General features: G+C 45.1%; 1 protein-coding gene across 1 annotated transcript in view; it reads left to right on the forward strand.

Annotated features, from left to right (window-relative positions):
* Positions 1-16280, forward strand: part of agrn (agrin) — a 280800-nt gene that overhangs the window by 175685 nt on the left and 88835 nt on the right. The window contains exons 5-6 of the mRNA XM_008282560.1: positions 13351-13575; positions 15863-16087. Coding sequence (XP_008280782.1) covers positions 13351-13575; positions 15863-16087 — 450 coding nt within the window. The remainder of the gene's footprint in view (positions 1-13350; positions 13576-15862; positions 16088-16280) is intronic.

Raw genomic sequence — 16280 nt, forward strand, 5'->3', positions numbered from 1 at the left:
GCTCACAGAGGCCTACTTAGTGAAATATACTCACACTGCAGGCATTTTGCAAACAGCGAGATTGAAAAAATATACATCCTTGTTATCGTACTTCACACTCTCACATGTAAAGAGACGATAAAGGAATCCTCCATCCATCTTTACTGGCTGCTCCGCTCGTCTCCGACCACTGATACTTGTAAGACAAATCCCGTCTTCGTCTTCTTCTTCATCCTGCTCTTCCTCTCCGGTGTTCACCTCTAGAATCTGCAGGCATTATGTACACACACACACACACATCCACACACACACACACCTGCTTAATCTCAGACAAGGGGTTGTGTTTTGAGACTTTTTAATGTATTTATGCATTTGGCTTCTCCTGAATAATACATTGTTATTTGTTATTTTCACCGCGTGTACTTCGAGAGAGATGGAAAGGAGTGAAAATAATAAAAGCAGAGCAGTGTAGAAAATACGAGGATAACGACCAACTCAGCAGACAATAGTGGATATTTTATCCTGTTTTGTGCGGAACAGGAATGGTGACAACTGTCAGGAGCCAGATCTCTCAACAATATTTGCTTGTTAGGTTTGTTTTTTTTTCTCCATCGTTCGTCGTCACTCCGTGGCTCACGTGGATCAATCAGCTCGGTCCACGTGGAGCTGATTAATCATTTGTTTGAAACTGTGTGCAGTAGAACACCATCAGAGGTATGTCCGGTCAGGTTTAAGAGTTCTAGCATTCCAGTGTATGCTTCATGCTGCGTACTTTAAGCTACATACATGTGGTTCCTTCATTACCGCACATTCTCTAACCCTGACCCTGCCTGGATGTAATTTTATATATTCAACAATACTGAGTTTATTCTTCTCGTCACCATCAAGTGTTATATGATTCATATGATTCATGGGAACCTACTCTTTCTTTCTGGTGCAATGTAAAGGCGCCGTTGTGCGTCACCTTTGTGTGATCACACCACACTCGACAATGAAACAGAAATGGACGGAAAAGACAAAAACAGCTCCGTGCTGTCGCCGATCTGCTGTGAATCAGCCCTGACTGTCAGAAAGAAGGAAGAGAATCAAACTGTTCTGACACCATTTATAGATTATCATCCAGAGTAATGTTTTGTAGAACATGTCTGCGTGCAGCGTCAATGCCAGCCTCTGCTTTTAGGGCTGAAGTGCCGTCATACGTGTGCATTCGCTCCCCAGAGTCGTGCAGCGTTCACATGGTGGCAGCACAGGGCCAACTAGACAGCGCTGGTCTTTCAGTGGACTGACTGTCGATCCCACTGCTGATGTGAAATGAGCAAGCAGGTGTGAAACTTTTACCTTTTGCCTCATAGTCACATGAATGTGTTTGAGCATCAACTGGCACTGCGTCGTCTCAGAGACGAAGCAGCTCAGCGGTTATTGATCACGGCCATCAGGACACGCAGGTTCTCTGGTGTTCATGTTATCGAGCTAATGAGGTGCTGTTTACACCTGGTTTGGTATGTGATGGAGAAATCCAGCAGTCTTTGTCCTCAGGATCTGGAACAAAGAAATGTTGACTAAAAAACATGAAGCAGCAGTTTTGATTCTGGTGCTGTATGTGAGTGTCCTGACTACATATTAGCATGAGACAGTAACACCTGTGGCATGCACTTTATACTTCATGCTAACAACCCTACAAGGCAGTCTGTTCCAGTTTATAAATGCAGACTTTACATTCACGATGGTGCGTTCCTACTGTACAACAAGTCCTGGAGCAAAGTTTAAAAAAAGTGTTGTTGTTCTGAGCAGTTTATGCTTTAACCCTGAAGTTAAGTTATTTTATGAAATCTCCTCTTGAATAAACATCCCCAAATTTGGACAGCAACAGCTGCAAACCTGTGAAGCCAACAGCAGCAACCTTGGGCTCCGTGTTCAGACACATGGGAGGATGCTGGAATACCAGAAATCTCCATAACTCCCATCACCTGCCCAGGATGAAATTCAAAACCTCCAGTAAAAACTAGCATGTTTGCTTCTACTTTCTGAAAATTGTGAACTGCAGAGTGATAAAACAGTGAGTCAGTTCATGGCGTACCACTGTGAAAGGACTGTGGACTACAAGTGAACGGTTCCCCGCTGGGCCTCCATCTAAACGGCTTGCTTTGTTGTTTCTATCAGATAATGCCTGCTCCTCGTGAGGCACCTCCAGGGTGACAGAAGTTATCCCCCTTTGTCCTGGAGGAAGCATACAGAAGGCTTTTTGTGAAAACTAGACCTATATTGAGACTCTACTGACAATTACAGAACAATGGTGCCTAATTTCCCTTCATGTCACATGACTCTGCTCAATCAGCTGCTCCAACTGGCAGCAGGAGGAGGTGGTCGCCTCGACAAGGAGCTGGAGGTGTAAAGCAGTTGTTCATCTTTCGCTTGAATACTTTTATTGTTGAAGGGTTAGCAGCAGTGGAGAATAGCAGACATTCGTTACTTCATTGTGAGGGAGAAAAACATAAACTATAACAATGAGGTGCACGTATGTAAGAATCCTGGTGAAGCCCTTGACCGTGGGAAGCTTGAACGCCGTGCAGCATCGGTGTATCCACCAGTAACAAGGGAAGCTAATGCACAACGTTAAGACAGAGCAAACATGAACACCAAAACCTGCCCGTAGGGTGGAAAGGCCTGTGGTCTTCTAAAAATGATCAAAGTTACACAGATTCGTAACTTTTCACGGTCTCATAACTACAGATTATCGGCCTGAACCGAGCTGAGCTGAGGCTGTGTTGACAGAGCAGGTGGTGAAGTATGACAACTCATTAAAGGTGTGAGTAGAAAATATCTGTACGAAGCTGAGCTACCTTTTATTTTTCTATTATTAGTAACATTCATCGACACTTGTAAAAACAAAAGCTGTGCTTGTTAGAATCAATCTGTGGCTTTTAAAAGTTTCTAAAATGACTAATCAAAGAAATTCAGCTTTGTTTTTTTTGTTTTTTTCTGATTTATGGCTTTTAACTGTGTCATCCTGCACAGAGCACATTTCTGAGTCCTTCTACATTCAGCCGAGGTTGTTCTGTCTCCATAAAGGTGCAGGATTTGGTGTTCTGGTGATAAATGAGCCCACAGTGAGTAAAAATGTGACCAGAGCCCAAGAAAACCAAACAAAACTACTGGGAGTTCAGGGGTTAAATGGGTAAATAGTGGTCATAAATACAGCAGTCATACAAAAACATTCAGGATTACAACTTCAAAAACATCCATCAACAAAATGAAAACTAATAATTCTGTCACATGAGCTGATAAAGAAGCGTTTCATAAAATGAGTTTCTGGTTCTTCCACAACTAGCCTGAAACTGTTCCTGAAGTTCCTCTGACTTGTTGGGGTTTTTTTTTTAAGTTATATTTTTGGCGTTTGTGCCTTTATTTGATAGTGAAGTGAGAGAGAGAGAGAGAGAGAGACAGGAAAGTGGAGGGAGGATGTGTGGGAAAGAGCCATGAGCGGGATTCGAACTCATGACCTCCACATCGGGGACTGTAGCCCTGCACCAGCCCAACCAGGGGAGCTGTAGCGGCGCCCAACATTTCTCGTCCATCCAGGTACCGACAGACTTCCTGCCTTTTGTTTGTCGCAGTGGAGCGTGCACATTTGCCACCCTTCTCCGGTGTGTCCTCAATATCTGGGTTTAGTGGAATAAACCAAGCAAGGCGGCATTAAGCGCTGCTCGTGGGGAGAGTAGGTCCGTTTCATGGTGTTTGTCAGAATCACTTGACCAGTACGACTTATTTTCTCCGGCAACCGTATAAATGCTCCTTTGCTTGTTGTTTACCCCAATCACATTAACGCCATTCCAACTTTGTGAAAATGTAAAGATAAGCCAATATACCTTAATTTCCTAAAATATGTTTGTTTTCTTGCTCCTAGGGCTAACAATTTTCTTCACAATTAGAATAATAGACGCGCACACTGTGCCTGCCTGCAGTAATCATGCTTGCCAGGAAAGGAAGAGAATCAATCCAAGTTATTTTCATCTCGTATTTGCTCTGAATAAATGTCAGTACTTTCTCCTGCAGCTTCGTGCTGCCTCTGTCTGTCTCCAGGAGGCTTATCAAAATAGCCTAAATTAAATTGTTGTCATGTTAATGGGGTCCTATACTGAAAGGCTGAACCGGGCATGCTGATTTTGAGCGCTTTATCTGATTGCAAATGTCTTGGTGTATGCGAGAGAGCAGGAGGGAGAGATAGACGGGCAAACACAGGAAAAAGTTGCTTTAACCCTCTGAACCCTGAGCACTTCTGGATATTTTTTTTTATTATTATTTGCTCCTGTCAGATTTTTACCCCCCTCATTTTTCACTGCAGTATAAAGTCTTGCTTCCTCTATGAAAACAGCACCGCTAGAAGCAGAGAGAACTCAGAAACATCATCTCTCCAGCGTGATGCAGTTATAACGCCATAAATCTAAAAAAAAAAACAGAAAGTTGAATTTCTTTGATTATTTTACAAGAATTGAAAAAAACCCTGGACTCAACATGTACAACGTTTTCCAGAACACCAGAAAAACAGGACATCCTATAGACGCTGTACGAGTTAATGTTTTCTATCTGCTCCTGTTCAGCTGAAACACCCACGACCTTTTGCCACATGGTTGTCGGTCACAGCTGCACAACGAGTTTGACTTTGCTTAATGATGACGTTTTTGTTTTGGCAATTTAAAAAAAAAAAAAATTCATGTAGTCATTTTGCTAAACTATCACATTTTTATCAGTTCCATTTGTATGATTTTTAATTTTACAAACAGAGTCAAACATCACAGGCGACCCGACGCAGAATCTGGTTAAAGCAAACTAGTTTTTGGATCATTTTAAATGGCACATGCAGAAGAAACTGTGTTTAATTTATGAGAATGAACTAAAAGATTTGAGTAGAGTCATGAAAAAACAAAAGTAAATATTAGTTTTGTCGTCCTCCAACAGACACTTCGTCAACACCAGTAAGAAGGTAGTTTGATAGAAGGTTCAGTAGTTTCAGAGCCTCCCTGCCTCATGAACAGCCTGTTATATCCCTTAATACTGAAGCGTGGTGTTCTCCATCACTCTCCTCATGGACCTCTAGGCAGGCCTCTCCAGCCCAGCACCACCTGGGCCTCCACAGTCACACCTTAGACCTGCCCTGGTGGTGGCTCAGGCCAGCAGGGAGCCACAGTTACCCTGCAAGAAAAAAGTAAAAAGTTCTTGGCCCGGCTCATGACTGGACACTCCTGTCTCCCCACCGCCTCCACCTCAGCGATGACAGGTCTGACGTCCAGTGGAGGTCGGTGCAGGGAGGTGTCACCATCCAGCCAAGTGTGTCTTTTATTGTTGTGTTATCATAAGAAATATTACCAGTGGTTAAGTTCCAAGTACTTGCTGGTCTTTATTTCAAAGTGTTTCCACTTATCAGCATTTGAACATCTTCAGCTGCGTTGCCCAGCCCCATCCATCCATTCATCCATTATCTATGCACCGCTTAGTCCTCACGAGGATCGCCTTCTCCTTATAACCATTACACAGTCCTTCGCCCCAGATTGAAACCACTGACTTAATATCTGCCTTCACAGGATGGTTACTGATGGAGCTGCTCTTATATGTTTTGCTGACAGAGAACTCTCAAGCAGACATGTATTTACATCCCACAGTTGAGAAGCGAGATAAGGCAGTGAGTTGTCAGACGTTGAGCTTATCATGCATTCATGTGGAGTGTGCGTTGATGCCGTCCTCACACAGATGTGCCTGTTTGTGTTGAGGACCAAACACCCACTGCAGCTGACTTTGTAGCAGCTCTGAACGGCATATTGTGCCCAGCGGCCATCACTCATTAGCAAGCGTTTGAATGGCAAAGGCCAAGTATGATGAGCCAACGCTTCGCTGCGCATCAGTGCTGATTTTGGCTTCGCACCATCGCCGGCTCCGTTAATCAGGAGCTAATGACAGGAAACTTGCAGCATATGTGCTGAAATGAGTCCTCGTGTGTGTTTGTGGGGCCACGGTGGCTCTGAATGCACAGCTCTCTTTTCATTTTGCTGTCAGTTTATCGGCTCAAAGGTTTTAAGCTTTCCTAAAGTCATGTTTCCTGTTTGTGGCTCTCAGATCTTTTAGTGATGAACACATGTCACCAGTGAGCCCTTGCTGTGCTGTAAATGTGTGCTGCTAACCGGGTCTAACCTGTTTCATCTCTTGGTCCAGTGGTGCCGAGCGTAGAACTCAACACCTGAAAGCAACATAAATGCATTATTGATTATGTGGATCCTGGCCTCAAAGAGGTAAACAAAGAGCCCCTAATAGCATCTCCGACTACACTCCTCAACTTATTTTGCCGCCAAGATCTTCTTTGTTGCTTTTAAAAGCCTTAATCCAAGAGACACAGCTCTTGGTACGAGCACTGACAGGTTTCCAATCGGTGGTGCCGACTTCTCCCGGCAGCCTCTTAAGGTGACCAGAGGCCCTGAGGTTAAAGAGACTGTCCATCAGGACTGTTTGTCTTCACCTCTTAGGTTTCATCTGGATCACAGGTTTGAGATAAAGTGAGTCGTCACAGTTTAACTGTCTGGATTGTTTGACACATGAACCATTCACAGTCTGTTAGCCATGCCATGAGCTGCTCATGCTTTAGTTTTGTGCTTCAGCTTGTTCTGCTGAACCCGAGTGAGCGTATTTGATCCATCAACCACTCACTTGGTCAGAATGTAATCACCACATTTTCTTTAAGCCTGATTAGGACCATGATGGACCGTTGGTGTCAGACTGGTGTTTAGCTTTGGGTGGGTTCAGACCTGACTTTCTTCATACGGAGCTCTGTGGTGCTGCTTTAAATGGTCAAACACGTTAATGGTGTCACCTGGTGTGGTGACTGCTGACAGAGGGTCTGTTCTTGGTCAGCATCGTCCTTTCTGAAGCCACACAGGTGAACGCTTATGGCCAAGATGCTAAACGGGCTGATTTTGATACATACTGAGATCACAGTTAGCATATTTATCACACAAAACACTGAAAACCTATGAAGTGGTCTATCAGACAGACTCCCCGTCAGTCTGCCTCGCTGCACGTTGCCGTCCCGTGATGTGACTGTCGTGCACGTTGATGCTGAGACGATGCCGTATGCAGCCTAATGAGCAGGACACCACATTCAGCAGGTTCTTCATTTCATTTCAGTCTTGCTCGCTGGAGGGTTGCTGGTTCGTCACTGACCTTTTCCCTCTGAAACGTTTGCCTCGATGGTGTTCAATCCTGTCTAGATTGTGCCGATTATCAAACACAAGGGGGTGTAGCCACACGAGGCTCCGTGAGCCTTTTGTTCTAAAAGACATTTCTTAGATGTGTTAACATTTGTTTAACTAAACAATTTAAGTTTTTTTTTTTTTGTAAAATTGTGCGCTGTCCTCTGAGGGACCCGTACGTCTCCGTCTGTGTTTGTCATAAATGCCACGTTCAGACGCTTTAATCCCGTCCTGCCTTCATTCTGTCACTCAGCAGAGTAAATGGGCTTGTGCAGTCACTCCAGCACCCACCTGTGCTTTACTGCATCTTTCAAGCGTGAGCTATCTGCCGCTGGAGAATGACAGCGACGGTGCAACAGAACTGAGTAATTGAACATTTCAGCATTTTACCGTCGTGTTTGGCGTGTTCTCTAAACATCGATCAGCTGGACCCTGTTATTGTCTTAGAGACCCTGTTCTGTCTCCTAAAGCGCCTCCGTTTGTCCGGATACACTGTCCTAATGCGCCACGCCTTCACTGTGAGTGTGACCGGGACTGGAGGATGATGAGGGCTGTTTGTGGCTCATTTTCCATTCTCAAGGGTAAAAACAGCAAAGCGTGTAAAAGAGAGCAACAGCTGCTGTTCAGTGGGCCTCTTTGAAGAACTACATCAAACATGGAGAATCATCTCCCAGCCATTGGCCTCGCAGTAGAGACAGTGAGGAGAGGGTGTGTGTGTGTGTGTGTGTGTGTGTGTGTGTGTGTGTGTGTGTGTGTGTGTGTGTGTGTGTGTGTGTAGGACGGCTAATCCTCTGGCCTTCCCTCAGTCCCTGCCTCCTGCTCCTCATCGCTTGGTTTGGATGTCTGGCTGCACATTCTCATCCATATTTAGTTCTTGGATTTCGGTGTTTGTTGATCTTGTCTGTTAATTTTCTGACCGTTCCATGCTGCCTTTTTCTTGCCCCCTCTCTGACCTTTTCCCTTATCTCACTTCCGCACACTCCTCTCTTACGACTTCCACACCACCTCTTCATCTGCTGTCGGCCGTTTTTTTTTTCTAAATCCAATCTATCCTTGGCTTTCTTTTCCTCTTTCCTCACTTGCTTATTCAAACAATGCCAAGTGTCCATTGTTGTGGTCCTCTTGCATTTCACGTGCCCAGCTTCTCCTTTTTTTTTGCCTTAAAGTGCACCAGTACTCTGTTTTTCTGTCACTCTGCAGCTGACTCACTGCACTTTTCCCCAAATGACAAACCCTTGACGTAAACATAATAAACACAGTAAACATTGACATTTCATAGACTCATACTCACTTCTCTTTTCTGGTTTGGTCCTTTTAGGGCACTGTAAAGTGTTCCAAGCTAAGATACCGGGACAGATGAGCATCTAGTTAGTGTCAGCGTTGCTAATTGATGAGAAGCAAAAGCCACTTGTTTTATTATAAAAGTACATTCTAAAAATTGACTCTAAAGCAAAAAGCTCTTGCAGACATGAACTGCTTTCCATTAATCTGGCAGCATGTGGACACACCGGCTTCACGTCTGCTCACGTTTCCTCACAAGTCACGACAACCTGACTAGATATGTAACCGTATCACTGTCAACATGGCATGAGTGCTGCATGCAGCCACATTGAGACACGACATACCAGAGAGCAAAAAAGTAAAAGTAGTAATCCAGGTTCTGAATGTTAACATGCCAGTCTGTTGCCTCCAGCTGTTTGCAGGAGACTTTCCTCTGAGTTTATTAAAGACCATCAGACAGCAGCAGGATGAATGTGGCGTCTCCAGAGAACAACAGCATCTTCAGCATCAATGCCGTCACGGTAACCGACTGATGAAGCAGCAGTGTTGCACATCTCTGGTCTGAAAAGGCCTTAATAAGCACATTTCTGCATTTTTACTGCAACTGTATGAATGTTTTACTGAATATCGGAGTAGTTTCTCAATACTTTAACTGAGATCCCTCATTGCAGACTCGGTTTCACTTCCAATCTTACTTATTTTTGTCTGTCTCATCTCCTGGTAGTGATTGGGGTGGGGGTGGGGGGTTCTTGATTAGAACACACACTGCCAGGTCCCCCCCACTTTGCATCATTGCATTTGATTAGCCTTCTCACTACCAGCACAACAGGAAGCACAACACACACAGAACACGCACATGCACAGATATGCGTGCATGACAACACAAACTCACTTCAGACTTATCTCGACTCCACGGCTGCGTCTACACGTGCACTGGCATATATGAATCCCAACACACACACACACACATCTGGACTGCTGCTGGTGCTGTGGTGGCAGCGCATCAAGTAAAGCCAGCACGGCGCTGACAGCTCCCTGTCCCTAATGAAGCATTAATAAACTGCAGCACAAAACAGTGGATCAGAGAGCGGCAGAGCTCCCCACCTGCCTGGCTGTCTGCTGGCTGCCAGGGGGAAAGATGAGAGGGGGAGAGGATCACTGTAATCCCCATTCTCCAAACCCCTCTGCCCCACTTTTCTGGGAGCAGTCACCCCCTATCAGCTGCTCTTCAGCGTCGTGCTGAAGGTTCAGTTTTCATGTCAGAGTAATACTCAATAAAGAGACGCTGCACTCTGTAATTAAACTACCGACACTTCTGCACCAAACTACACAGCCAGCGGTGCAAATGTTTCCCTCCACAGTTGTCATATATTCTCCTCGGCATGCATTTTGACTTTTAATGTGGGGTTTGGAGCTTTTTTTTTTTGCAGAAGAAAACGTGTGCTCCAAACATTTTGAGGTTTAGGCTCGTCCACACAAAAGCACAATTCTCCAGAGCTTCAGTTCAAAAAGACTGGACATTTAAAGTCTACACTCAGAAAAGAAGAAATGCCAACTGGAACCAAGAACGTTTCGGCCACAAAAGAGGTTCTTTAAAAAGCTATTTCAGAGAAGAGTTAATTAAAGAATCTCCATAGGTGCCTCAAAGAAGCATCGAAATGGTTCCTCCAGGCCCATAAATGGCTTCACCCGATACGGTGGAAACTCTTTTAAAAAATAAGCGATTGTTTGAACATTTTAATCAAATTATTATACACACGAACATAGTTGTTGGCCATTTATTAACATTTCTGTCTACTTCAATCAGTTAGCGAGAAGTAAGGTATGAAATACGGTATCTTCAGAGTAGGAGACTTCCAGTGAGCAAATCTAAATCCGTCACCCAGACCCTGCTCACCAAACTACCAGAGAGCCTCTGAAGAACCGTTAAATAAAACGTTATTCTTTTTAGAGCAGCTGTAAACAGTGTAGTGACGTCTAGTCTCCAGAACTCTCTATTTTCATTCTTGTCGCTAAACTGAAGTCAAAAAAGCTTTGAGATGAGCTGCAGTATTTGGCTGATTTATGTCCTTTTTCTTGTCTCTTTATCTTCACTTTGCATTTGACATTTATGTCGGCAAGTCTTCAGTCTGAACGCAAACACCTTAAAGTAAGCAGTGCTGATCTGTTCCTGCAGCAGTTTATCACAACCACAGCTTATCACATTAAGCACACAGGTAGTCCGGTCGCAATGTGTCCCTTAACCAGCAGACAATACCAGAATGTGCGTCCAATCAGCTGCTGCAAGCTCATGATCAGACTGGAACCAGAGGAACTGTTCAGTGAGAAGAGCCCCTAAAACTCAGGACTGACAGGAAGGAGTCCAAAGTGTTTTCAAAGGAGGTGGATTTTAGAAAAGTGCACCAACTAATCTAAATAACTCAAAGTTTAGCCTCCATTAGAAGTCAGTTTCAGCATTTGTGTAAATATATAAAGAAATCTTCTTTTAATTGGGCCCCATAGTGTCAGTGTTTCTTTGGGGCGTCTCTCCTGCCTCATCAGAAGCTACAGATGTCGTCTCTCTCTGAGTTTGTGCTGGAATGCTGCTGCTTCTCTGTCACTTGCTGTATTCATCTCTGTCTGTCCATGTCCTGATCTGTTTTTCTCTTTATCCTTGCAGTCTAAACTTTGCTGAGCTTTACTCCGGCGAGGGAGACGGCTCTAATTGGCAGCGAGGATCATTCTAATGTAGCGAAGCCAGCTCTGTGTTTTCTCCTCATTTTGCCACTTTTTACATGATAATGAGAAAATATAAGCAAGAAATCCCTAAAGTTTGCTGTGGAGATCATGTTCTCTCCCTCTGTCTGGGTTTTTTTTTCCTCATTGGTGCTTGTTACACCGATCACATTCGCCCAGGCAATTTGCCTGCTTGTCTGAGTCTGAGGAAGGAGGCTTATCTGCACTAACGCCCCATCGAAGCCGGGCTTCGTATCCAAATCAGCCCCTGTTAGCATTCAAATCAAGAGCCCCACCTCCTCTTCCTATTCTACCTCGCTCTCGTGGCCCTTCCTATCACTCCCGCCCCTCGCTGCCTGTCAACATGCTGGCTTTGCTGGCAGGAGGGGAACGCTGGGGAGAGAGAGAGAGAAAGCCCAGGCTATTATTTAATGAGATCAAGAAGTGCGAGGAGGATGCTGTTCACTGTCTCAAAGCAAACAGGGGCCCTCCTTACAGCAGAGGAGGATCACTGGGTGTCTCACTCATCTTCCTCCTCGGTAGCGGTGACGGCCACCTTCGCCTTAACAACCGCCGTGTTGCAGAAACAGTCAGGATGCAGCTTCCATACAGCAGCGGGGCTTTGGATGTATGCTTTATCTGTTAGCGTGCACTCTGGTTCAGCATACTAAAACTATTCTGTGAATGCGTAGGGAATGTAAGCTGTGTTTGTGATTTACCACGACCCTCTACCTGCTCTGACACATATAACAAGATCATTACTGCAGCCCCGTGTCCCACAGTCACCGGTGTCTCAGAGTTCATGTGCAGGATTGGTCCAAGCATCACAGTCGCCGTCTGGTCCACACGGCTGCTGTTGAAATGCCATCAGCGGCTCACAGAGACGTCTGATTTCCAGTAATGACTTCTGATTTCAGTCATTTTACAGCCTCAGTCTCCCTCAGTCGCAGCTCTAATCCGGTACCTCATTTTGAAGTATATTAGGTCTAGAGTCAGTTTCAAAGTTCCTGCTGCAATACGGCACAAATATACAATGAAAAGAGTGTTCGCTAACGAGTCTAACTCACCTCAAACCTCAAAAGAACTTGACAGGAGAGAGAAAAAAAAAAAAAAAAAGAAAAGGGGGGGAAAATGTGTCATGAAGATGAGGAAAGCAAGGTAGGGGGATATCCTTTGATCAAGAGCACTCCCCGTAGCACTCCTGTCTCCTCACACATCCATAATATATTTTCCTGCACACATCCAGTCTCTTAATAACAAGCCGATGCCATTTCATTCTGGAGGCAGGTATTAAATTTAAAAAAAGGTGAATTTGAAACACATGTGGCTATTGTCATCTGTTCAAAATGAGGAGAGGTGAAAATAAATAAATAAAAAAAAGCAAAATGCACAGCAAAGACTTTGTGATCCAATATGTACACTCCCCCCCTTTAAATTAAATTCATTGATGTTGGTTGTAAACCAAAGGGGGACGATATCAGACGTGGTTAAATATTTATTTTAAAAGTGACAGGCTTCGGAAATGAGAGGCCTGCCGACGTCGTGGGAGAGCGCAGCCATAAATATGCATCGGGCTGTGAGATTGTAATCTCATAGCTTCCTTTTGTTGAGCATATGAGGCCCAAGAACTGCCCTCATTGGTGGCAAACAGGCAAAATGAAGAGTTGCACCTTCTGATATCATTGGAATAAGTCACCCTGTGGTAGTGACACGCTGTTTAATTCGGGTGGAGCCAAGTCCCCAGAGGGGGTACCCTCCACCCTCCACCCTCCTGATCTCATTTGTGTAAAGGTAAATATTCACTGGGTCACTTTTCACCACTGGACGATTAAAGCACGCTTGAGCATCGCAACAGTGAATCTGCTGCAAAGCTTCTGATTCAGTTCACGCTGCTCTTGTTTGTATGAGTAGACAGCTGTGTCAGTGCATCACAGCCCAGAGGTGTCAAGTAGTTCTTCAAAACCAGAATAACTGCACCGGCCTCTAAAAGTGCACCAGCAGCCACTTAGATGGGGTGGCCTGTCATCCACGATGCACTCGAGCGTACAGTAGTTGTGTGAGTGTGCTGGCACGCTGACAGATGTACAGTCCTCTGCTTCTGACTAAACCCTGTTGTCATGTGTTGTGTGTCTGTCTGCAGCTCTGAAGGACCCCTGCACCGAGGTGACCTGCAGCTACGGCAGCACCTGTGTCCAGTCTTCAGACGGCTTGTCGGCTAAATGCATGTGCCCCCTCGGCTGTGAGGGGAAGCCTGAGCAGACAGTGTGTGGCAGTGATGGAAAGGACTACCCCAATGAGTGTGAGCTCCATCAGCACGCCTGCAAGAACCAGAAGAACATCCGCGTGCAGTACCAAGGACACTGCGGTGAGTACTCTGCTCGTTTCCTTTAGGATTTTTGTTTTTTATCAGTTGAGCAATAACCCCAAAACCCCCCCCGTTGGGTCTGACAGACATCTTGTCTTTAGAAAAAAATCACCAAAGTGACTTCATTTATCAGCGCCAGAAACTGAAATAATTGTTAGATCTTCCGTTTTTTTAGTCGCCATTGATCCTAATCGTGTGTGATGTATCTTTCCGTCTGCGACATTAATCACATCTAAGTTTAACGTTGTGATATTTCTTTAAAATGACTTTATTCTATATTTAATTGCATTATAAATGTGTCATATATCCACAGAATACAGAAGTTTAACTCAGGCCAGGCTTGTGTGCAGGGCTTCGTACTGCAGGGGGAATAGTGACTAATAGTGACACGTGCCCATCAGTCAGATACCGACTTCACATTTGTCTGATTAGCACAAAACCTTGTGGTTTTTGTAATGGTGTAATCAGAGAGGAAATTTTAGATTGTGGAAATGCTTAATAAAAGACTTCCTCCTCTTCTTTCCTTTGTTTACTAGCCCTGCTCTGTTGTCTCCACACATCCACTTAGGGCACACCTCTGCTAATTCTCATTTTTCACTCAGGTAGCTTTGCATTGCTCAGGTACTCCTGCGGTTTGACTTGTTGTGTTCTCCACGCATGTCTTCAGAACTGTCATCTTTGTCTGGGTTTTTTTTTTTTTGTGATTCCTTGTTATCATCAGGCAGTAGTTGTTTACTCCCAAGGCGCTCAACTTTTGAGTTCTTTTTTTGTTTTGTGGCAAGCCAGATGGAGGGAAAGCAGCAGACACTAACTCTCTTTCTTAGCAACAGGAGCCTGCAGGAGACAGAGTAGAGTGGTGGGCAATGAGAGATGGATGCGTAGATCCACAGGCAGAAGGTTGATCGTATAAATTCAGCACGAGTCAGCCGACGTGACCTGAGCTGCCCTGTGCTCCTTAGGGAGGGCCAAGGCTCAGGGGACCAGTCGGCCCTGATGCTCCTCTAAATCTTCCTAAAGCCATTTCATCTCAAGCCTTGGCTATTTCAAGTTGCTAGCCCTCGCCAGACAAATGCAGTTGATTTATTTGCGCTGCTAGTTTTTGCAGCAAACAGGCCATTCTTCTCGTAATTACCCTACTTGCTCAGCTAGAGAAAAGCATGGATCCTGGAAGCTGTTCTTCTCAGTTAATGGGAGGTAATGGTCTCTCTCTCAGATAATGGTCTGGCTGGCGGCTGAGGCACTGCGTCATGCAGAGACACTGCATGCATTACGATAAAACCCCTGTTTGCTCGGTTGCTAGTCTCTGCAAGCCTTTGCATTGTGCTGATAGAAAACAATCCGAGGCCTGGCTAGCGGTCACTCCGCCTCCCGGCCCTCTGCATCCAAACCGCCCTGCTCCTTTTTGTGTCCCAGCATTGTCACTGGTTGTATCGCTGCCAGAGGTCTTTGGAAACCATTTCCCCATATTCTCTATTTCTCATTCTCTTTCTACTCCTTTCCTGATGATAGGGTGTTTCATCCTTGGTGTGTTTTGAATGACTCGCCGGCAGCTTGGCAGTGATTTAATATGTCACGGTGCTACATAAATCCTTTGTCTTCCCACATGCTGAAAGCGTGGCGAGCAGGATAAAGCCTGGGCTCCCGTTTCAAGGAGCAACACCCCCATCCCACACATCCACAAACCAATTCCATTATGATCACGGGCTGATAGGGCCGAGCATGCCAGACCAGCGCTCCCCTGGAATGAGGGGAGGTGCAAGGGAGCAATACAAACCGATTGTCTCTTCATCTGTTTCCTTGTCTCCCTTTCACATCCGAGGTCCCACTCTGAGCTGCTCTCAGGGCCTCTGATAACATCTGTGAGACAGATCTCCTCCTCTCCTCTCCTCTCCTCTCCTCTCCTTATCTCCTCTCCTTATCTCCTCTCCTTATCTCCTCTCCTCTCCTAGGCTGATTATGTCTAACATGAGCTGATAACAGATTCACCAAATATCCGGGTAAACACATAATACACATATGGTTGTTTACTATTGATAAAGCCGGCTTACAGAACACAGGCAACAGGGCGTCAGAAGTTTTCTTGGAGAGGAGTTTAACAGTTAAATAAGCCAGGACACATCACAGTCTGTTCTGGTTTTTCTTGGTCAGAGATGTTTTTGATAATAAATCCCCCTCGAGTCTAATTCATAAAAAAAACTATTTGTTTTTCTGTCGTTTCCCACATCAGACTGTGTTACATGCCGTTCTCTGTTGCAGCATACATTGATGACTGTTGGTGTTTCCACAGACCCCTGTAAAGACAGTGAAAACAGCCTGAACATCGTGTGCCGGGTGGAGGCTCTCACCCGCCAGCCCCTCATCTTTGGCCCGCCGGACTCTTGCCCCCCAGAAGATGAGCCTCTGTGTGCCAGCGACGGCCAGACCTACCCCAGCGAGTGCGTCATGACGGCGACAGGCATCCAGAAAGGCATCAAGCTCAAGAAGATACACGCGGGACAGTGCAGAAGGCTGGGTAGGACAACCTTGTTGGTCTCTAGAGAGGACTGGAAGTCATGCATAAACATTAGTTGTAGAGAGTTCTGGTGAAAAACAAGCTGAACCAGGATCACGCTAAGGATTTAAAACTCTTTACATGCAGAGCTAAGAAACCGTTTGTCGAGTGTGACTGACAAATTAGTCATTTATTGTTCTTACTTTTTGTTCTA

Source organism: Stegastes partitus, unplaced genomic scaffold, assembly GCF_000690725.1.
Source record: "Stegastes partitus isolate 25-593 unplaced genomic scaffold, Stegastes_partitus-1.0.2 Scaffold276, whole genome shotgun sequence".
Lineage (NCBI taxonomy): Eukaryota > Metazoa > Chordata > Actinopteri > Pomacentridae > Stegastes > Stegastes partitus.